This window comes from Nasonia vitripennis, chromosome 5, assembly GCF_009193385.2.
Source record: "Nasonia vitripennis strain AsymCx chromosome 5, Nvit_psr_1.1, whole genome shotgun sequence".
NCBI classification, from domain to species: domain Eukaryota; kingdom Metazoa; phylum Arthropoda; class Insecta; order Hymenoptera; family Pteromalidae; genus Nasonia; species Nasonia vitripennis.
In genome coordinates, this window is record NC_045761.1 from 1636166 (window position 1) to 1659820 (window position 23655).

The 23655-nt window shown below is 48.4% G+C and overlaps 2 protein-coding genes across 10 annotated transcripts in view; both read right to left on the minus strand.

The window, feature by feature from the left end:
• LOC100122804 (protein trachealess) overlaps window positions 1-23655 on the minus strand; it is a 90125-nt gene that overhangs the window by 11252 nt on the left and 55218 nt on the right. For 5 of the 7 annotated variants that reach the window (XM_031931825.1, XM_031931824.1, XM_031931823.1 and 2 more), the window contains one exon: window positions 8923-9161. In XM_031931825.1, coding sequence (XP_031787685.1) covers window positions 8923-9161 — 239 coding nt within the window. Of the gene's footprint in view, window positions 1-8922; window positions 9162-15041; window positions 15627-23655 lie in introns of those variants that run through there. The other 2 variants (XM_031931827.1, XM_031931826.1) reach the window with 2 other exon arrangements.
• LOC103315333 lies at window positions 362-5611 on the minus strand. 3 transcript variants are annotated; one of them, XM_016986903.2, is made up of 8 exons: window positions 4847-5611; window positions 4192-4765; window positions 3748-3885; window positions 3428-3529; window positions 1381-3341; window positions 1224-1293; window positions 974-1142; window positions 362-912 (listed from the first exon to the last, which is right to left on the minus strand). In XM_016986903.2, exons 5-8 carry the CDS (start codon window positions 2968-2970, stop codon window positions 774-776), a joined length of 1968 nt encoding a protein of 655 aa, XP_016842392.1. In that variant the 5' UTR covers window positions 2971-3341; window positions 3428-3529; window positions 3748-3885; window positions 4192-4765; window positions 4847-5611; the 3' UTR covers window positions 362-773. The 3 variants fall into 3 exon arrangements, with proteins under 3 accessions (XP_016842392.1, XP_031787690.1, XP_031787691.1); XM_031931830.1 differs by having other exon boundaries at window positions 4148-4765; XM_031931831.1 differs by lacking the exons at window positions 3748-3885; window positions 4192-4765; window positions 4847-5611 and having other exon boundaries at window positions 3428-3683.

Consider the following 23655-nt stretch of genomic DNA (forward strand, 5'->3'; position numbering starts at 1 on the left):
TGATAAATTAAACATCAGACTGTAATCGTCTCTCTGCGAGAACGAAAAAAAAAAATCCGCGTGTCACCGAGAGAGAAATAGAGAAAAGAGGAGGAAGCGAAATATAACGTAATATCACACCCTCGGCGCAGTGGCAGCAGCAGCAGTAGCGGCTATCCGCCGGGAGCCGGATTTAATGAAAAATAGCTGAATTTGTTGTCTCTGCCGGCGGCAGCGGCGGCTTATTGTTGCGCGATGCGACGAACGATAACCGGCTCGCTCGCTCGCACGATTACCGTCGGGCCATCGCCTTCAGGCAATTTTCTCGGAATAAGAGATATTACGCCGCCGCCGTATACCGGCCCTTGGGCTGTTTATACACTGTTAAAAATCGGTGATTGAAAATTCAACAAAATGTTCTTGAAGTTTTTTCCAATCACGTAATTGAAAATTTCAACCACATCCTACTTAAAAATTCATTGACAATTGTTGAAAATTCAAGTACTTTTTAATAGAATCCTTGTGCGCTTAATAATGATATTGTTGTTTTAATTTCTGTTGGAAACGTGTTTAATAAACACTATTTTTATAAGAGTAATATTTATGTATTGCAGAAAAAGAATACATAGTTCAATAAATAAATATTAAATAAACAGCTTTACACAGTTACTTGCAATTAAATAGCAACGATCTTAAAAAAAGTCAAAATACTTGCTGATTATTAACGGTAGTTCGAATATTTTTATACATTCTCTCGCGTGCTTAAATTAAAGTCTCACTAATTATCTGATGTATTAAGTTGTTTTAAAAGAATCCGAAAAGTTAGACAAAGCTTTAGCTAGACTGAACACGGCACTGTTGTAGGATTTTGTGCGTCTTTTCTTTCCTGGAGCAGTCTTCGTTCCTATTGGAGGGTTAATTTGCAGTAAAATCCTAAAACATAAATGTACCATTTATGTTCAATTTAAGAAATCTATAAATTTTATATTTTTACCTTTGAATGAATTCTAGAGTTTTTTCCAAGCCTGCTGGATACTTATAACCAAAAATATAATAACTCAAGAATGTTAATAAAATTCCATCCAAGAAATCTGAACAGTAGATTACAGTTTTTCCTTCGAGAATGATAGTGCAGGTGCTTTCTGAATCGTACAATGTTTTACCTATTTGAAAAAATATATAATTATTATTTCTATTTTTTAAATATATACATTTTATAAAATTAAATAGTGTCTCCTACATACCTCTAATAATCAATACAGGATGATTATTATTCGCGCAGGTTTCCAGAATAGCATCCTCATTAAGTGCGCTCTGTAATTAAAATTTGGAATGATTACTTTTATTGTTACTAAATTAAATTATTGTTGTAACAGATATTAATGTATGTAAATAACTTACATCAACAATATTGTATAGCAGTTCTATATTTTCTTCAAAGTATAATACTAGAAGCGGAAAAATAATAGCATTTTTAGGATAATTATCTTTTCTTGTTTCAGTTGCCTCTTTGCAGTCTTGAATTATATTTTTTAATTCTTGACTTTTATTTATTTTCAAAGTATGGCAAGTCTTCAGATACTGTCTTATCGGTTTCACTTTTTTTTCAAGCGAGTTTTTCCATGTCGTGAGAATACATTCACCTACTTCAATTCCAGTAGTTTCAATAATTTTTAGATCTTCTACGATTTTTCCATAGACCTTTTGGCAATCAAAATCAATTTCGTTGCATAGCGCAACAAGTTTAATAGTATTGACATGAGATCGTAAGTTTTCTGGTAAATTTTCAATACTCATGTATACCGCTAAAATTTTATGCTTCTTTTTTGCAGCTCCGATGGGATTCACTACTTCAAAAGCATCTTGGTATAAAATAATTTTTAATGCGTCCGGATTATCGTTGAAAAACGTATTGCATTTATATACAGTGCCATCCATGAAGTCGAAAAGAACGTCTTTATCTCTTGGTTCAGGTTTTTTTAATATTTCATGCTGTATTGACTTATCTTGGAACGTATATTTTAGGGTTTCTATTATGGGCACGTATGAAAAATACGTTTGGTTCTCCTTGTCGATTACTAGTGACTCTGGTTGTATAAAATCAAAATTTTCCTTATAAAATTTTTTTCGTTTGTAATTACTTCCTAATTTTACATTACATTTTAAGAAAGGATCTTCGTTTATGATTTCTTTCACAATAATATCGACTTTATCAGCTGATATTCCTTCAGAGATCAATTTTCTAGCTAACGATGTCATTACAATATTTTGTGATTCTCGCTGCATACTGGTTATTTCAGTAACAATAGTTTTCACAGTAGAAGCGGAAAGCAAAAGCTGGGTTTCTAATTTCAAATAGAATTGAGCTAAGTTATGTAGATACAAATCGGACGATTCTTCTAGTGAAGGATTTAGTTCTACTGGAGATTCCGATTGCGCATTACCATCGATTTCAAAACGTTCAGATTGATTTTCATTGTCGACAACACATTCAAGCGACTGAGCTTCAACAGAATCTGAATTTGTTTGCGATTCCTCGATTTCTGACTGATCGTATATTTTTGAATCCTGTACTTTTTTATAATTGTTTCTATGCTGTTTAGTTAAATGACTAGTAAAAGAAGATAAAACCTTGTACTTCTTTCCACAATCGTGCATTGGGCAGGTGATTTGATCATTTTTTTTAATGTGTACTTTCAAATGTTTGACAAGATCAGAGAAACAATCCCACTCTTTTTCGCAACTACTAATGCTACACACAAATTTACCTCTTTGGTCGGAATTTAATACTGTTTTTGGATTTTCTTTTTGTTTCAAAAGATTATGCGACCGAAATAAATGTTTCTTTAAGTGAGCTTCCTTTTTGAAAAATTTTAGACACTTTTCAAATCCACAATGTACATAATTATGAATATTTCGATGAAATTTATGGTGTAGCAAATGTCTAGGCAAGGATGGTGTTTTGAAGTTACAAAGACGACAGTAGAACATAATTTTCTTTAAGATAACGCGAAAGTTGATATAATCTATTGAATCAGGTGTGCCCCTAATAATATCTAATATTCAAATTAAAATAACCTATAGTTCATGATTCAAATAAATGAACTTAGCTTATAGCTCATTTTCGCACAGAAATGGTTCAGGAGACGCAGAGGCACTGAGAAAAATTGAAGACCGTCCACTACATTTATAAGAACCATTTAGCTTTTTCGCGAATCAATTTTCAACTACACCAAAACACTTACGCTCAGCTTATGTAGAGAGACGTATAACCTTGATAATAACGTTTTTTTATCTAGTTGTTTAAAAATAATTTCACTCAGTCAGTGAGCTCCCAGTTTTTGTTAGCAAATCAACAAGTTCTGTGAAAAGATATAAATAATAAGAAAATTATTAACAATATTAACTGGTATCTAATAATTTAAAAAGATTTTATGGTTAATTTTACTTGACATCGTTGTTATTCTGGAGCTTGTTAGTTGACTACAAAAAAGGATAGCTTAGGCTACGTTCATCTTCAGGATATTCATATGTGAATCATCAGCCATACCTATAAAATAATTATTTATCAACTTTGCGTACATTTGTCTTTTACCAATTATTTTAAAGTTATTTATCTCGATATTTAATAGTCACTACTTAATGCAAGAAGTTTGAGCAGTTAGTTCTCTCATAAGAAAAACTTTAAAATTATTAGAAAGTACGATATCAATCACTTCTATTAAAAAATAAAATTCTTGGAGCAATAAAATTAATAAGCCATCTTACATATATCAGTTGACAATAATCCATGAAATAAAATCAGCTATGGTACTGAAGTTTACCAGTAGCATATCATGAGCATCGAGCTTTGTAGTTGACTATAACAATACTCCAAGATATTTATACCTGAGCCATCAGCGATGCCTATAAAATAATTATATAATAAGTTTTCATAAAATAGTAGTTTCAGTAAATTTTAATTTCCTATGAACATCATTTGTTCGTGTTTTTTCTTTGCTCAGTTAATTTATTTTAATCAGCTGTACTCTACTTTATCTATTATATCAGTTTATTTGTTTGCTACTAATTGAAAAAAAAATGTATCTATATAAGTATGCTGGCTATCTATTTATACGCTAAGAAAACGAGGAAGGGGAAATAAACGAAAACATTAAACTGTACATACAAACCAAAACGTGGACCCTAGTAGGTAGGCTTAACAACGCTTACTGTTTCAATGCATTCGTGTAGACACAGAGCTTGAAGATATGTTGAAGAGTCGCAATAAACACTGCCGCTACGAGCTGTAAGCTCGCTGTAGCTGACGCTGAAGATAGATGGCCTGACGCAGGCGGGGAGACACTGGCCGCTGCCGCGAGACCTCCAAAAAGCGGCTTCAGAAAGCCTACGCGACGTCGTCAACTGCCAATGCTTTTGTAAGAATATCCTTCTTATATCCTAGTAGACTCAGAGCTTAAGGATATGCTGACGAGTCGCGATAAATACGGCCGCTGCGAGCTGGGATGAGAGCGTAGGTGATGGCGCGCGGGTAGGCTACAACTGTCTCTCTGCTTGCTGTGCAAGATATATGTCCTGACGCGGAGACACTGCCGCGAGACTTCCAAAAAGCGGCTTCAGAAAGCCTGCGTGACGTTGTTAACTGCTGATGCTGTAGCAAGAATGTCCCTTTTGATATTCGGGCTCTCGAACCATAACTTTCCGCTTGATGAATTGTGTTTTTGGCACGGAATTCTCCGAATAGTTCGGTCGAAACTTGCCGGCGAATGGGTATCCTAACCTCTACCTAATAAACCAAGCGGTTTTATGAGCTACGGGTTCAATAGCTTGAGTTTGTCACTGATTGATTCATTGCAATTATACTTACCGTAATGACATCATTGAATGTAGAACGAAACCAAAAATCCGTTACGAACAAAGCCAAACATGCACTACTTTAAAACGCTGCTGTCGAAATGGCGGTTATTTTTCGCTCACGCTTGCACTCGCGGACGGCGCTCGCGACTCGCTCGCCCGGTCAGCGGCGGCGGGCGGGCCCGACCGACGCGACATGCCGCAGCGACGACGCGCATGCGCGGTAGCGATGTCGAACCACCTATATCAATGCGTAGAACTGTCACACGGAAAGAAGTAGTGTGATACATGCCGAGGGACGGTGCAACTGCGCGAGCGGCGACGCGTGCCCTACTGATTCTTGCGCATCGTTTTTTCTCGTGCAAGCATGCTGAATATCAGTGCATGCCAATACACCGTGTTTAAGAGTATCAAAATCAAGATGCTCAGTCGCGCCGTCCCTCAGCGTGCGTACTTCTTTCCGTGCAGCTATTGTCCGATCCCGTTTGACGATGTTGCTCGAGATGTTATTTTACAATTCATTAATATATAGGTTACGATACACATCATTTTACATTGTTTTTATCATGTCTCATAAGTATTTAAAATGCGAATTGATGCCTAATAAAAGTTGGATACGTCAAAATTTTATAAGTTTTTTCAGTAACATGTACTTGAATTAACTTAGAAAAACCTAGCGCCGAGATATTCAATCAAAAGTTATTGAATTTAGTTTTCAATAACGCAAAATTGAATTTTCAACTATTTATTGTTGTTGAATTTTCAACCAATTTTTAACAGTGTACGTATGCCGAGGATTTTGCCGAAGAGCCTGGTAAAAAATCGCCTATCGGCTGCGCGAATGACTTGTTTATTTAACGCGCGATCAGCGAGCGAAGATTTATAGACTAGTTAGCTTGTCGGCATAAACGTAACTGATTACAGTTTTATTAATATCGAGTTCGAGGGGAGGACAGGTGAGATGTCCGCGGAGAATTTGTTCCTTTTTTTTCTCTCTCCGTATACGTACGCGAGTGAAACGTTATTGCCCGTCCCCCGGGGAGAGAGACGAGGATCCGCCGGCAACTGGCGAGTCTAATACGACGGCTTTCGGCCGTATGAAGATTAATCGTTCGCCGGCATAAAGCCATACGTTTCATCCCCGGCTGATCCCCCACCACACGCCCCTGTGCATGGGGTAGTGTCTGCTGGTCCCTTCTTCATATTTTTTCTTTCCTCGAATTCGCATAATGATACATTTATCGAAAATCATATACACACGCAGTCTCTCCTGGGCAAAACGGCGTGACGAATTCGCCGGCTCCGAAACAACCCCCCCCCCCCTTCTCGGGGGCGGTTCTGTGTAATCTGCATTCATAAATCAAGCTCGACATCTCTCAGATTGACGGCTCGAGCAGCCATTTGAATTTCGCCGGTCATTAAAGAGCCTGCGGGGATGTGGCGCTGACTTTACCACTGGTTTACATTGATGGGCACTTGAGAGCACCGCCTCTACCCCTTTCGATGAATTTAATATAACGCTGACGTGTCATCTAATTCGTCGTCGCGTCGCGATTTACGGCTCTCAATTAAAATACTTCTTTGCCTCGCAAGAGGAATGTGGTGCAATTTACACATTGCAGAGCGCGCAAAGTAGAATGTTATCCCCGCGGCGAAGCTGCCGAGCAAAGTTTGCTCACCGCGGCTCAATTTCACGGCGCTTCGTTAAAGCAATCTCGATCTTATTAAAATTCAATAAGCACGCAGCGACTGCTCTCTCTCTCTCTCTCTCGTCCCGGCGAATTCTTAATCATATTTAATATCGGGGAGACAGAGAGAGGATAGTCTTTACAAAGCTTCTGTCTCTCGGCCCCTCGAAAATCCGGCATATTATTTGCATCGAGCAAACAGGATGACGCTAACGAGGCGTTGATTAGGGTATTGGTGACGATGATCTAATTAGCCGCTACTTAATTAGTCAGGTGTGTTCGGTTAATCCCCGTATTTCATTAGGACACGCGTACCCGCCGCGCTGCTCGAGGGCGCCAGTGGTTCGTCGTCGTCGTCTGCTCCGAATTACCCGCACCGCACTCTGCCGCGCATTGAATTTCGAGCTTTTCAGCACCGTGGTACATCCCCAACGAGACGTGGAGCGAGAGAGTGTACACGGAGGCCGATGAAACGGAAAATTCCGAGCGGGGCATTTTTGAAAATCCGAATGATCGAGCGGCCGGATGAGCACCGCTGACTGTGTAAGCTTCCCGGCTCCCCCGTCGTTAACTAGCCGCCAACTACGTTAAACACTGGTTTAAACTCCCCTCCTTCGCTCTCCTGTCATTCTTCTCTCCCTCGATGCCGCGTGCGCGAGCCGGGAGAGAAGCTCCTTTCTTCGCTCTCTCTCTCTCTCTCTCTCTCTCTCTCTCTCTCTCTCTCTCTCTCCTCTGATTATTGCTGTACGCGAACGGAGCAGAAAAAATAGAACAATGGAGCTGCGCTCGTGGAATCCGCGTCGGGGGAAAGCCTCGCCTAGGCCTTAACTCGTTTTCGTTCATTAGCCTCGCGCCCGAGAAAGCTAAAGCAGCGAGCGATAGACGAGTAGCTCGTGCGGTGGCAGTTGACTGGATTTACTTTGACGAGAAGTTGTGGGTGGCTCTCCTATGCGCCGAGCGCTAACTCGATTCCGTTAGTTTGGTTACAGGCTGAGGCATAGCGAGGGGTCGGCCTGATTAGATTTACATGTGGGTACGCGCTGGATCTCTCTCTACGTATGCAAGACCCCACCTCGGCAAATATTAACCCAGAGCGCCGCCGGTAGTAGGCCCAGTCATTGTCCCGTCATGCGATCATGCGATGATGTCTTCTCTCTCTCTTTCTCGACTGTATTTTTCGAATGCGCCGCTGCTGTTGACTCTTTTCATTCCGGCCGCCGATTTGTTTGGCCAAGGGATTTTTTTCGTTCTCTACTGATTTTGCGGCTCCGCAAATCCAATACAAGTCTCCTCGCGCGAAAATCAATCTACATTCCAATGAGCCTCGCAGAAATCCGTAGCCTGACTCGAGCGAGAATTTCGAAAATACGACTCGCAGCCCTATAGCTTCCGCTCGATCGAGCGAGTCCATTGTGTGTGTCCGGCTGCAGCAGCCGGTCCTATTTTCGTCAAGCGGAGCAGGGAAATAAAGCCGAGAAAGAGGAGGAAGATCGTATCGCCGCGATGATTGGCGACAATTTTCCATTACTATGTATCGCCGGCGATCTTTTCACAGTCGCGCTATCTCCGAGACGGCTTGTTTTCGACGCGCTTAAATTTCCCCGTCGCTTGATTAAGCAGCAGCTCAGTTTCGCGCGAGCGAGCTCTACGCATGGCAGTTGACTTTTTGCGACTGATCCATCATATCGGGAGAAGTGCGACGACAAAAGCAGCGCCAGACGAGCGCATGAGCGGAAGCAAGGAGTTTGATCGGCTGTAAGATGAACACGTCAGGAGCAGGCGTCTGCGTGCCTCGAATCGCGCATTGTATAAATACTTTGTGCGACGATTCGCTACTCGTATATTTTGAAAGAGTTCGCTTGACCCTTTTGGAAATTCCTTTCGATTCGATGCGTCATACGTACGCGGAGGAGAAAACAAAAATATCGTAAATCCCCCCGGTGTGTTTCCTAATCGCAATTTCGAGAACTGCTCGCGAGCAGGACGCGGCGATTGATGTCACGTAGCTCGCATATACATACCGTTGGGCTGCGCCTTGGCTACCGACTTACGTGGCGAGCAATCGAATACGCGCGCAGGAGGCCGCCGCGATGAGCTTCGGAATTAGCATCTCGCTCGTTAGTAATGGGCGAGCATTGCGTCAGCGCGTTGTTTTTGTTCTTCGGTCTCGTCGTTGTCGCGCGGGCGAAAAAAGCAGAAACAATGATTCGCATCAAAGAAAAATTCTATCGATCATTGGGGAACGTGACGCGGCGCCGGATAACTCGGTTTGCCCGCGTGGATTCGGATTGACTGACGTTAGAAGCCGCAGTGTCTTTTTTGCTCGGCGTATATAACCGAGTTAGACTCGCTCGATTGTGCTTGGCGAGCGCAAAAAACAAAGAGACGAGAGTTTACCAACCTTTGACGGACTTGTTGGGCGGCGGTGTGTCCCGGCTCCACGGCGGGTCGCCGTGCCCGGAGAAGTCCCGTAGTTTGAGGTAGGATATCGTGAGCCTTATGATCGAAGCCTTGTCCAATTGGGAGGTGATGGCAGCCGGCAGAGGCAGCATCTTCGCGAGCTCGTAGAACTCGAAGTTCTCCTTGCCGCGCCTCGACCTCGCCGCGTCCCTGCTCTTCTCCTTCCTCAGCTCCAGAATGCTGCAAGCAGAAAGAAAATTTTGGTTATCGCGCGAATTTTTCGACTATTTATACAACGTACAATAATATTACGCATACGACAATGGACCCGCACGCGTGCGCGTCGGGTAAATCGATGATTGCACGCTCTGCATAGAGAACGGCGTTTACCCACCCCGAAATCATCCCCCTCTGGAGCGTCGATCACAATGACGCGGAATCAGCCGGTTGCGATGATTTTCGAAAATTCGAATTACACGCCGCGAGAGAGAGAGAGTAGGCGTGGCGCGCGCGTTTGCCGTAAACACGGCGACATACGCGCGGGCGCGGGACTAAGCAGCGCATGCATTATTCAATCGGGCCGCGTCAACGCCGCGGCTGCAGTCGTGCAGCCCAGTAAGTGCATCGGATGCGCGACGACCACGCCTCTCGCGCGCCAGTTTCCGGTTTTACCTCGAACCCCGGGCCAATGGACGACATCAGCGCCCCCGGCTGTACACACATACACACACACACACACACAGACGTAGGTATAGCCGAGCTGATAGAGCCCGCATCGGTGTTCAGGTGAAAAACATCATGGTGTTGGCTCGCTCGACGGCGAAACGAATAAAGCGCTTTAAAGAATCGCCGCGGAACGGTCCCGGGCGTCTCGTTAATCCGAGGGAAAAAATGAGGTAGTACAATTAAATGCGGCCGTTCCGGGCTCCCGAGACGACAAAGGGTTAAAAACAAGATGGCTTTTTATCGGTGGCTCATTACGCTTAACGACTGTAAAACGACGTCGTGCCGCGCGGAGTTTCGGAGACGAGAGCGCCAGCAGCCATTATGCCACTGCTTCCTCTGCGCTACGCGGCAGGACGCAGAAGTCGTAAAGAAGCGCCGAGAGAACCTTCTTCTTCTTCTGCTTCTTTCTTCTTCTGTGGGAGAGTCGAGGAGATTAGGAAGACGCGAGTTGGATGCGGATCGGCGCCAACAAAAAAAGTTAAACAAACGCGCATGATCGGGCTGATTTGTTAAGGAAAAACAATAAAACTGCGGAGAGTGGGTCAGGCGAGCGAGTGAAACTGCTGGCACAGGGGGCGACGCGCGTATAAGAATAAGAGTGAGCGTGCAGGGGGTGGAAGGGAGAAAGAGCACATAGGAAAAGTGTCCCTTGCCGAATCTACGCTTTTGCGCGCCCCGTGGGACAGGCCACTTTCCCTCTCCACTCGCGCTCTCTCTCTCTCTATCTCTCTCTCTCTACTTTATGTTATAGGCATCCAGCCAATGCAACTTTTCGCTTCCTTAGCGTTTCCCGATATCGACTACTCGAGAGCCTCGTGCGAATGCAGTATCCTGCAAGACGCGAAGATGAGCCTAATTAGCGATAGAGAACACGACCCGATCAGATCATCGCACGGCCGCGTGGCGGATTAATTTCTGCGATTCAGCAAAAAGTCGACTATCGCAGCAAGAGGTGTATAGTTGGCTGGCTCCTGATTGAAACGTCCCCCTTGGGAGCTGGCGCAAGAAAGCGAACGCAAATCTCCGAAAAGCCGACGGGCGAGAGAGAGCGTCAAAAGAGCAGTGTCGTAAATAGCCGCCGGTTACCTAAACATTTCTCGGACTCTAATATTGCAGAAAAGACCGTAGACACCAGCCGGCTTCAAAGACGGAAAAGGAGAGAGAGTTTTCTTTTCTCCCCCGAGGTAAGACGATCCGATGCAGTGAAGTGCGTACTCTGTACGGACTGCTCTCGGGCGCGCACGTGGGCAGGCGCGAAAATAAAATTAAGCCGAACTTTCGGTCAAATTGGTTGAAATTGGGCGTCGGGGCGCTCGTCCCCCGGGGTCGACGCGTCGATGCCTCTCGTCCGACGCGCGGATCTGTGCAGCCTTCCTTTTTTCTTTCTCGGCCAAAGGAACGATACAAGGAGTATATACCGCAGTTTCTTCTTTTACATAGAGAAGCGCGTCTTTTGTTTTTGCTATATATTCGCGGGCACTGCGAAGGTGTCTCTCATCCGCGTACCTATAGGCCCAAGACGTTCGGGGGTTGCCAAGTACTATATACGCGCGCCGGGCCATCAATAATTCAGCAGAGGACCATGACGAGGTTATCGCTCGACGCCTTTGGATCTCTCCGTCGGTCTTTTTTTTCTCTCCCCATGTACAGCAGCAGCGCTAGACTCGCCGGCCGTATGTGCGTCTACAGGAAAACGTGGTTACGCTTAATCGCGCCTCGTTTTTTTTTCTCGCGCCTGGGGTGCAAAAAGGTCGACATGAAAGTTTCAGCCTTCGCGCTGCATCGTCGGCGAGCTCTGAGCGAAAAAGAGAATTATTTACGAGTTGCTGGCCCTGCTGCGGTTAGTGCGCAGCCACTTTCGGCCAATAGTGGAATGATGAGCTTTCTCTAATAACTGCGCGCGCACAGAAAAGCGGGCCAGTGCCGTCAAAGTCGTCGAGGCGAGCGCGCGTGATATCAGCTTGCCGAACACGTCCGACGGCTCTTTGAAGGTCCCAAACTGGTTGTCCCGGAAGCCGCGCGCGATATCGCTCGCTCGGCGCGGGCTCGTCCTCAGCTCTCAAAGCGAATCGCATCGATGTGTACCTATAGGACTGTACGGAACGTGTAATGTAACGAGGGGGTGCAGAGGATTTTCGTGTTTTTCTTTCCTCGATCGAATCGAGCGCGATAAATCGTCGTCCTGCATCGCGGGCGGAAATAACGTCCAGACTTTCTCGCAGCCGATAGTAGGCCTCGCACTTAGAGGGGGTGGTTGGCGCGCGGAGGAAATTATGTCGAAACCGGAGCCGTAACATTAGGAGCATTGTATTGTAGGCGCGCGGGGCTACGGCTCTCCAGGGACACGGAGAGCCGCGCACACGGTTCTTCGCTTCTTTTCCAGCTCACGTTTCCTCTCTCTCTCTCTCTCTCTCTCTATCTCTCTCGCTCTCTTTCAGCGGCTCGCGCTCGATCATTGACCATCCGGAGGAAAAAGGGGGTGTGAAAACGTGCCCTCAGGTGACTGCCGCGCCGGCCGACGAGTGAATGGCTTAATTGAATTAAGTCGCGCGTCCGCGGCGCGCATTATAATTTCGCCTGCGCGCATGTAGGATGCAGAGTGTAGTCGAAAGGAAAGTAGGCGCCGGGTTCAAGTGCGCGCGACAAGCGCACTAGAGCTGGCTTCGGGGGGAAAGAGAGGGCTCGAAAGGGTGAGAGATTTTAAAGGGGGATCGCCGCCGCTGCTGCTGCTCGAGTCGAGATTTCCGGGGATTGATGGGATGGCTTTTCATTGGCCGATTAAGGCTCGCTTTTTTCTCGCGCGATGTTTTATTAACCCTTGTATCGTCATGTGTCGAATCATACGTACGAGACACACCGTTTTTTATATGAAAGAGAGCAGACAAACATTTGCGATCGGGTTTCTTAATTGACGCGGCACGTGTCACCGTGGAGTTGCGCAACGCGAATAAAGTGCGCGAGCCAGATTTTCAGAGGGAAGCCGCTGGTAACTAGCTCTCTAGTCGTCGGTTGATCCAACCGCAAGCCTCGACACAACAGGTTTACGCATTATGTGTGTGCCGTTGCGGAAAGACTCGTCGTGAGGCGACTACCGTTTTGACGCTGTGCTATGCGTTTGATTCGATTTGTTTCCGCTTATCGCGATTATCTCTCGGTCCGACAATACACGAAGATGTTTTTTTTTGCGAGCTTTTGTTGTCTACGAAAAACACGGAAAAACACTGCACGCGAGTTGTTGGAAAGGCAAGAATTAATGCGGGAGTGACGTGTGCGTCGCTCGAGTTTCTATTTAAATTTAATACATATATTGTAAACATCAGAGAGAAACGGGTTTCTCGAAGAGCGCGACGGCGGCGGCGGTTGCTAAACTCTGGAATTATTAAACTTGACGAAACTCTACGTTACATTCGTCGCGAACTCGCGCGTAACAACAAAATCCCACGATTAAAGCAAGGGGGTCGCGAAAAAAGAATCCAGAGAGAGTATACGAGCGAGATACAGCATCTCGGCGCCAGTCGAGTCGTGCAAAAGGGAAGCCGCTCGCGTAAATCACCGCGCGAGCGAGCGCAGTCCGCGCATGCACACGCGCCTTTGTGTTGTACGTACATGTGACGGTGGAAAAGAAAGGAGAAAGCTGCAGGGAAGAAGAAGAAGAAGAAATATCAAAGGGGGGAGGAGGTTCACGATGACGCTTAGATAAGGGAGGGCTTAAGGTCTACGTGATGGGCTTCCCGATGCGCGCAACGAGCCTGAGAACTTTTGGTGTACGGACTACTACGCTCGCGCGAACGAGCAAAACGTCCTCTCCTCCTCGTCGACGTCGTCGTCGACCTGCAGGGAAGAAAATCGCCTTGGTGGGGCTCTCACGTCCGATGGCTCGTTTCCGGACATTCGCGCGCGAGAGCCTCGTCTACTCTTTCTCTCTCACTCTCTCTCTCTCTCTCTCGGCTCCGTCCGCCGACTTCCGGGAACGTGCGAGGCTCCGCCTGACTTATTCCGCGCGCGCTCGCGGTCACTGATCTCGTCGAATTTGCTTCGGAAGAGTCGACGCCTCTAATTGAGAACCTCGATACCCCGCGCGACTGCGGATCGCTAAAAAGAAAGGGGGGGGGGAGGGACGAAGTTAACGCGAGAGCTAGAGTAACGACGCCTCGTAATCGACGCTTTCCACTCGAGAAGGAAGACAGAAAAAAGCAGATGAGAAGAGGTGTTGACGGCTCCCCGGGTTGCCCCGTCAGCAGCGCGCACCGGCTTTACGGCCGCGGCGTGACGTACTCGGCCCTTTTGCGCCTTGCCCCCCCATTATCCACTCGCCGTGTGACAGAGCTCTCCCGGGACTCGCTAGTGTGTGTTGCAAGCGCTGCCCATGTGTGCTCTATGCGGGCTTTTTTCGTTTCGCTCGACTCGATGCCGGACCTTTTTTCCGAAGTGCGTCGCGCTCTCGCGACACGTTCGCGGGAATTTACGAGCAGCCCGGGAGGAAGTGCCATTGCTCGGCTGTGCGAGCGAGCGTTGATTGCCAGGAGAGGGCTACTGCGATTCGCGCCCAGTTGGTCAGTGCGCGACGGGGGGTGGGGGGGGGGGGGGCTGGCTCTGCAGTTTGCGGCTCTTTCTTTCTTTTTTATCACGACTCGGGGGCGCTTTGATGTTGATGAAGCTCTTTTTTTCCCGGAGTACATTATCGGGGCTGGCTAGGTCCCGGCACCTTACTACTGCGGACGGAAGATTAATAAAAGAAATATCGGTGACTGACGCACGTCTGTCTACGCGCGGTCTCTTCTGTTGGCTCGGATTGTTTTTACGTAACTATATTCTTATGAGATTAATATATTTGAAGGTCTTTAGAGCGCGATTGTTGTGTCCGGCTTAATTAGATATGGAAAGTGACGTCAATCATATTTGGAAATTCTTCGCTCATTGTCCGCCGAGACATTAGCATGGCTTTTAGGGTGTACATTAATAATTGAATGACGCCCGAGTTAATTGGGGTGTAGGAAAATAAGAGTGAATTCGCTTCGTGTGTTTACGTTTCTCTCGGATTAATTTATGTGGCAAACGAGAGAGAGAGAGAGAGAGAGAGAGAGAGAGAGAGAGTGAGAGAGAGACGCTGACATAAAAGGCCTGAATTTTAATGTAAGTGGAAGATTACGCGGATAATTCGCGCCTCGTCTCCGCGCGGCCAATCATAATTTAATTCCGGAGGAGCTCTCGAATTAGCGGACTATTTAGCGGGCTATTTTGATTTTAAACGGCCTTAATTGAACTCGAGAAAGAGTATGTTTTAGCAGCGCGTGGATGGATGAATCCAAGTATCGTTACTGCCTTGGATTCATCCGCAAACGCGCGGAAGAAGAGTAGAAAAAATAAAGTATAAAAGATATAAACACAACATGCCCTGGCTCGAGGTGAGGACCCTGACTCTGTTTGTACGGGACACAGAGGTCCGCCGGTACGAACCAGGAGTGCGTGAACGCGGGGTTGATGTTGAGCGGCCCGGCAGGCCCCTGGTGATGGGGACCACCGACCCCCACGCCCACCGGGCTCTGTCGTTGAAATCCCCCGTAGTCCATTGCCACCTGGTACGGCAACATCCTCACAACTCCGCGACCTCTTCTTCGTCCTCTTCTCCCGCCGCTTCTTCTGCTTCACCACTGAGTCTCTGTTATACTGTGTGTAAACGATATGCCGCGGTCAACAACACAAACGATCCGAGCGAGTCTAGGGGCGAAACACCGTGCGCAGAGCCGGCTCCGGCTCGTCCCCGCAGCTCATGGTGCTGCACTTGGAGCACTGCACAGTAGTAGCACGCAGTATAGGTAAACAAGAGACAGGGGCTGCCGCAGTCCGAGACGTGACTGCTCCCCCCGTGAGTCTTTGGCCGACTACGTGAGCTACGTGCCGGCGGTGCGCGGGGGTGTCGTCGTCGTCCGTGTCGGTGCGAGTGCGTGCGTGCGTGCAGCGTGCGCGTGTGCGGCCTCGACGTCGCGCGGCACTAGACTGTCGAGGGGACTGTACCTGCAGCTCGCGAACCTCGAGTTGCGCACAGGCACACGACGACGAAGAGCGAGCGAGCGAGAGAGAGAGAGAGAGAGAGAGAGAGAGAGAGAGAGAAAGAGAGCGAGAGAACGAGAGGACGGCGCGGGCGGGCGGCTCCAAGGGCGCGTCCGGCCAATCGGCACGTTTGGATTCCCGTCACGTGACCGCCCCGCGCGCCCATACGCGCTCTGAGTCACGTAGCCAGGGGTGGGGGCAGCTCGCGGAGGAGAGAGAGACAGACGCCGACAGAGAGGTCGAGGATGGAGGAGGCTCCTCCCCTTGTTGCCTCGCAGAGCTCTCCGCTGCACTCGCGGAGGAGTCGAGTCGTTAGCCCGATTGTAAACACGATTTCCAATACGCCTACGCGCCGTGGCTCTCTGTTGTCGCGGATTGTCAACTCTGCACCACGTGTGTCTTCCAGCTCCGGGTCCAGACTGGGATCGTCGAACGTCGACGGATATCGCGATAAGGCGAAACGATGATCCTCCGAAAAATGAAAAGAAAATTTACGCACGCGAGGCGAACGTGGAGAAACGCGGATAACGAGCGTAGGAGTTCTAGGGGGGGAGCAGCACGTCGCTCGTCGGCTACTTTGTTATGAGACGCGTGAAGTAGCCGCGGCGGCTACCGTTTTCGACGTGCGCCTTTCGAAATCGCCGAGATTCGAAAGTCCCACACACCAACCACGCTCGGGAAGAGAGCATGCGTTTATTTTCACCGTCTCTCAGCGGCGTATACACACACGAGAGCTGAATTATTTGTCTGTGAGCTTCGTTCGTTAATTGTCCGCACGGGGGCCGGCCCATGCATTATTCATGCTATCGTCGATGATAAGAGCGCACGGGCGACTCCGTTTTCATTCATCCTCCGCTTGTCTTTCCCACGAGTTGGTATATTGCGTTAAAATTTTGTCATCTCGTAACAGTAAATCCTAGCTTCAGAGAGCCTCAGTTGAATTCAAGCTGCATTTTCGGTGTACACGTGTAATACCGCGTGCTCTCGTGCGCTAACGAGCCACTTAAGAAGAGACACACGCAAAATCTCCGGCGCGTCGTGAATAGGTTTCGCCGACGCGTTTTGAATCGGAGACGCACGAGCTATCGGCGATCGCTTGGCGATGCAGCGCCGGAGCTCCGTGATTATGTAACAGAGCCTGCGTCGTTATAATCGTTATATAGCTCGACCGGTCAATGAGTGCATTTTTTTCCAAACTCAAACGAGAGGAATAACAAAGGCACGAGAGGCAGAAAATAAAGGGCAGCGGAACGCGGACGAGAGATAGAGAGAAATAACGCGCAGAGACGCCGGTGCGCTAGTCCGGCTATCTTAATGCGAATCGCTCGGACCGGCTCTCTCTCTCTCTCTCTCTCTCTCTCTCTCGCCAAACTTATCCGCGGCGTCTAGAAATTATACGCGCCCGAGAGAGCCCCGACTTTGCCGCTCCGCCTGTGTATCTCTCCCCGTGTAAACATACTTTTAATTTGTCCGTTTATCTAGTGCACCTTGTACGCGGTAGAATCTCACGTCCCGCCTTTTACTTTATTAATCGCGCGTGTACCCGAGATAAAATTTTAATTCCAGCGAAAAAAAATCATTGGAAAGCAGTGTAAAACAAAACGAGGGAGAGGAAAACAAGACGCAAGGCATCCGTTAGCGTGTGTGCGCGTCGACTCGACGACAATCCATCCGTCGTCCCGGCGCTGCAACAACGAGCATACGAGCCCTGCCGCAGCCGCGATACTTAGCATGCATCCCCCGATACCGAGGAATCCTTATTGTATCGTTGCACGTGAGCGTAATGCACAAATGTGAACTCGCTGCGCTGCGGGCCTTTCCTCTTTCTCTCTCCCTCTCCTCCACGGTAGTGACGCTTTTCTCTCTCTTTCTTCCTTTCTCCCTCCTTTCTTTCTCGGCCTGTGTGTGTTGGCTCCTCCCGGTGATAACTCCATCTTCATAATCATACATATGGATGGGCCGTGTGTGTTTCCTCGTAACCGCAGCCTTTCTTATCTCTTCTTTTTTTCCTCGATTTTTCTCCTGGCTCCCTCTTTGTGTCCTTCTATCCTCGTACACACACACACACTGCTCCAAAGTTTCCACGTCTCACTATCGGCGAAACTCTTCCATATTATACCTACCGCGGTCTAACCCCATAATAGCCGCGAGAGTCGCGTCCGTTACATTACGAGCGCGCGAATTCGAAGTTCCGAGCGGCGCAATCGGCAGAACGAATCAGTGAGAGAGAGAGAGAACGCGCGCGCGCGAGCCGTTAAGAGAGATTTGCTTTCTCGGGATAGAGGTGTGGTCCTATCCCAGCGGGAGCTCGGAATTAAGCGAGCTAAGAGAAGCAGTTTATTACCAGCACGTGGGGCGGCTGCGCCGAGCAGGTACATAAACCGCCCCCTTCTTCCTTCCTTTCCTCCTCGCTATCCCGCCACCGCGCGCACTGCTCTATTTCGCCTGATAATTCCCAGCGACGATAATGCTATTAATCGCCCCGACTCCGCGCAGGAAGATCGCTGCGATACAGTCTTAAAAGTGTGCACCCGTTTTTATTTTTTCAATTTTCATACCGTAGACGCACGCGATTTCCGCGTCCCACGCACACATGCGTATACTACGTACAAGTACCCGCGGTTGTACGCAACCCCCGAAGCGTCTCATTATACACGTCCTCCTCGAAATTGCTGGAGCAGACTCTCTCTCTCTCTCTCTCTCTCTCTCTCTCTCTCTCTCTCTCTCTCTCTCGAGGTAAACCGCGCGACTAACTGCCCGACCAATTAACTTTCAATTAGACCAGCCAGATAACTCTTATCGCGTTCGCGCGAGGGCGGATTTTATGGCCTCTTCTTCGGAGGAGTAATAACCCCTTGTGTATTATTGGCCCAGACGTTTGCGCGCGTGTATAGCGATGCGTTGGGGTTAGATTCGCATCTTCAAGGGATCTAACATTTCTTCAAACTATAATGCAGTCGTGCGTCAGTTCTGCTTTTCTTCCGGTTACACACGTCGCGAGTGTAGGCTGGCGCCACAGTGGTATGCGCGTCATGAACGGATGGTTCGCGGAATGCGAGAACATGCATACGCCGCGACGATTTTTCAAATTGCATCCCAGTCGTTCACCCGCTTCTGGCACCATGTATTTTCGCGAAGAATCGCTTCGTCCCAAAAAGCCTTTTCAATTCGTCTTCCTTTCTAGCGCTCTATGTATTCACCGCCGGAACCTTGTCTCTTTCTCTAAATATACATCGCGAGCTATCTCGCAAGGGGGGACGCTTCCGCACTGCAGAGAAAAGACTAACGAGAAACGAAGTTATTTGAGGGTCGTCGTCGCTCGATCGAAAAAGAAGTCGCGCGGGAACAATAATAATAATCAACCGCACACGAATTTTCCCGTGTCATTACCGCTCTGCCTTTTCCCTTTCTCTCTCGGTAATTTTCCTCCTCCTCTTTACCACGCTGCTCCAGCTCAGGAGCGCAGAAAAGCCGTCGCTCTTTTATATTTATTCCTCGCGGACTTGAGACCGCAAGAGGCGCCCCGAGTCGAGATAAATATAATAACAAGCGAATGAGTTATCGCCTCGCGGTGCGAAATAAATATCGCCCGAGGAAGTCGTTGCTACTGTGTAAGTGGAGAGATAAGCGATGCTAATGTTTTACGCGCCGCGGACACTCCCTGTACTCTTGGCGTATATACTTTGAGAATTTTCATCGCCACCGTGTCTGATGCGCAGAACGATTGCTTTAATTAAACCGTATGTTTATCCCCCGGAATGATCAATGATTTCCCGATGCAGCGATGACAAATTCAATTACCATATTTGACGAGCGCGCGCGTTTGTTTGCACGCCTCGGCCGACTCGTATATAACTAATGCGTTTGCACGAGAGGGAAAAAAACACTATGCACATTAGGAGCCGATGAAGGAGACATTGATGTATGATCTTCATTCGTGCCTCTCGCTATTTTTTTCTTTCTCGCTCTCGCAACATATTAAAACATCCGAAGCCGCCGAGGAGAAAAAAAGTCTCTCGCGTAAATAATTACGTAGTCGGGAGAGACGCCGGCGACACCACCACCCCGTCGCCGTCTTTCCGCGCGGATATTGCCGTAATTTTTTTCTCTCTCCCCGGGGCGGCAGCGTCGAACGTGAGCCGAGACAGCGTGTCAGTGCGATAATTGTTTTCTGGCTCGACTTTTTTCGCGCTATGGAAAAGCGTGAAATAAGTATAATCCTCGATCAATACCGGACTGGAGTCTCGGATGAGTCAGGCGAAAAGCCCGGGAATTAGAATCAGGCGCGTGAGTCGATACTTTGATTGAGTTGGAAACATAATCCGACGTATGTGTGCGCGTATGTCGAAACGGCAGAGTATAGTCGCCGCGCGGAAAGTTTCGCGCTCGTGACACTCCAGTGTTATAGAGAGAGAGAGAGAGAGAGAGAGAGAGAGAGAGAGAGAGAGAGAGAGAGAGAGAGAGAGAGAGAGAGAGAGAGCGAGAGAGAATCGAAGGCGGATTAAACGCGAGCGGCGTATAGGTCGAAGCCCGATTCATAGAGTATGCATAGAGCGCTGTCTATCTAGCCGATTGAAATGCGCGCCGGCAGCTCGTTGTTCGCAGCCGCGGATCCGTGGAAAGGCGCACACATACGCGCGCAAGTCAGATGCAAACAATCAAGCTGTCAATTGGAATCCGTGCGTCTACGGCCGTATAGTGTCATTGCGAGCGTGAAATGTCCGCCGATGGAAGACGGCTTTCGCTTTCTCTCTCTCTTTTTTTCGGTTATTGCCTCCAGTCAATTCGCTGTTTTTTATATATACGTCGTCGTCGTGGCGGTGGCGGCGATGAGGGTAAAACGAAGTTTGCGTCGACGATTCTGGGGTGGAAAGAAAGGGGGTAGGTATAGAAAAGAGTGGGTAGATTTCGGACTGGAATCTGGCCGATCGGACGAGCCTCACAGTTGATTAGAGTCTATTTACTGCGTGCGGATCGCCGAGTTTACTGGTCCGTTTTCGCTCCCTCTTTCTCTCTCTCTCTCTCTCTCTCTCTCTCTCTCTCTCTCTCTCTTTCTCGCTACAGCACACTCCGTCGTATGCGTGTGTATACTTATACACACGTCCACCCTCGGTTTCTTCCCTTTTAGCCTATTTCACCCCCTTTGCGGCCAATCAAGCACCATAGACGAGCCACGCGCGCGTCTCTCTCCTCATAATGCGCCGTCGATACCCGTTTCATTCAAGTGTGCAGAGAGACTATCCAAATGTTTCTCTTATTCCTGCTCCGCTCCCCCTTTCTCTTCATTTCGACTTTTATATTCCTAAAGCCTATACCTGCGTGAATTCTTTTTTTTTCCAAAAAAAAAACAAAAAAAGTCGAAAAGAGCATCTCGCAAAAATCGTTTAACGCCACAGCGAGATCCTGGAAAGCCGCGCTCGTGTACGGCTCTGTACGGACCGCACACACGCATTCGGGGAGCCAAATAACAGGGTGCCGACGCCGGCCTACCGCCGCAGGGGGGGGACAATCAAAGCGCTCGCGCGCACGTTCTCCCCTCAGCGGCGCGGCAGCTACGGCATTCGTTCAACTTTAAAATCAAATAACGCCTATTAAAATGACAATGCGGCCACTCGGAGCGCCGGGGTTAAACATTGTTTCGAACCCGCGCGCGCGCGCTCGGGATTAGCATATGGGATCGGGTTACTGCAATTGGTTTATCTCTCGCTACACGCGTACCTATAATGTATAGGCTTGAGTGCGGGCGTGTGGAGTGTTTTTGCTATGTACGCGGGCTTGACGCAGGTACCCTTTTGATTAATTTATCCGAACCGCCTTTTTTATTATGGAGCTTCCTCGAGTATAATGCGTGCGCGGGCTTCTTTACCGTTACGATTTCGCACTCGATTCTCCCGGAAAAATAGAGCCGACGTAACGAACAGCTGGTAAAAGTATTAGCCCTCTTTGTGCTTCGCGCGCGGCGTATTTTCCGGAGTTGCGTCGCCGGCGAGTTTATAGGAGAAGAAAGCGGAATAACACTCCTGCGGAACGGTCCCTTGGGAGCTGCTAGGCTGGCGCCGCTCGTTCTCGGGACTTCCTGCGCTGCTGCGTCCACAGGGGCGGCGCACTTGTACGTTTAGGCATTAAATGTGGGCCAACAGCTGATCGGTCCGCGATCGATGCTCATTAGCATATTCGATCGAATTTTATTGCTCGAGCAAATAGCGCGCGGCCGCCTCGAGCCTAATCTACTCTTCTGTCGACAAAGGCGGCGAGTTTTCCCGGGGAGCAAATTTTCGTAATCCAATTTGGACGAAGTAGCGGACGTTGTATTATATATTATACCGACTGCAGTGAAGCGCGTCTGCGGAAATCCTTGCGGGAGTAGATCGTGGTTATATTTCTGCCGGCGGGAAATAAGAGTTAAGTCCAGCAATGAGGCGCTATAATCGAGAGCGAGAGAGCTGCCGGGAACTAAGAACCCGGAGATTGCATTTCACGCGCATGCGGGGGTGTGCTGCAATAATTTCGTGCGGCATTAGTGCCTTGCGTACACGAGAACGTTGCTAACGATCGCACTATATAACGGCCGCAGGATTACATTCTGATTTACTCAGTGCCTCATCGCAAACCACGAAAAGATCCACTTCGGCCTACAGCTCGCACGCGTAACGCGTGTAATACACAATGTGCCGGATTAACTCGTCGCGCGGAGAGAAAAGACAGAACAATCTCCTGCGATCGACACTTTAAAATTGATCTCTACGCGCAGATAGCTCGTCCACCTGAATAACAATACGCACGCAGCCAGTGTAGTCTTTTCCCATAGCACTCACACCCGTATGAGAATAATAAAAAAGAGAGAGAGAGAGAGAGAGAGAGAGGAGGGGTGGGGATAAGGCATCGGTTTACACAGGCTGCGCCGCGATGATCTAATACGTCGTTGACAACCGGATGCGGAGCCAAAGACAGAGACGGAATTAAGCGCGCTCCACGTATATGGCTGCTCGCCCGCGCGCGCGCTTGCGGCAGGCATTAGCATGCAGCCCGCAAAGCCACACATTTCGGGGGAGTCGAGCTCCCGCGGAGAATACCAATATTACGCGCTTTGACATTCCAATAAAACGCGCCCGATTTGTTTATGAGCCTGTACTCGCGCAATCCGCACACGTGTGAACAGCGGCTGCGCGCCCTTTTTCCACGAACGCCGACTTTATTTCGCACACACTCGGCTGCTGCTGCTGCCGCGAGAGAGGGGGGGGGGGCTTGATTTCGAGTGAAGCTTATACGTTCGGTTTTGGAAATCAGCGATTGTTTCGCCGCGCGCGATAAGCGAGTGTCGTAGTACACGGCAGCCGGTTTCCCGGAACATCCCCGATGAGGAGATAATCGGCCGTGTAAAAAACAAGCGGTTCGTTTCCCTCACTCTCCCATAAATCCGGCGATCCGGGCTGAGGTCTCTCTTTTGTTTCAGTCGCTAAATTATCGCGTACATTTCACAACATGTCCCGCTCGACCGCGCTGCGCTTGTCTCTATCTCGACTTTTCACTTAACGGGGGTAGCATCTCTCTCTTTCCAAATATACGTATACACGGACGGACTGTCTCTATCCCTAGGTTTTGCTGGAAATAACGGGACGCCGTTCCTTTTTTTTTCTCCTCGACAGACGCAGAGGGAGAGATCGGCCGAGATAGTTGCTAAATTATTGTTTTTCCGCGGGGACCCGGAATAAGGCAGTGACTAACGGGCGCAACTAACGCTGTCCCGCGCACGGAAGAGACTCTTCTCTAATCGTCGTGCGGTTTGCGGGAGATTTTTTTCCGCGCTTTTCGAATTAATTAATCGTCGCTGCATCAATCGGAGGGAAAAAATAAAAAAAAAGATGCATGCACGAAGATAGAGCATGAAAATATGACGCGTCAATGAAATCGGTGCAGCCGAGCGAGTCACGTCCAGTTTAATTTACGCGCAAGTACT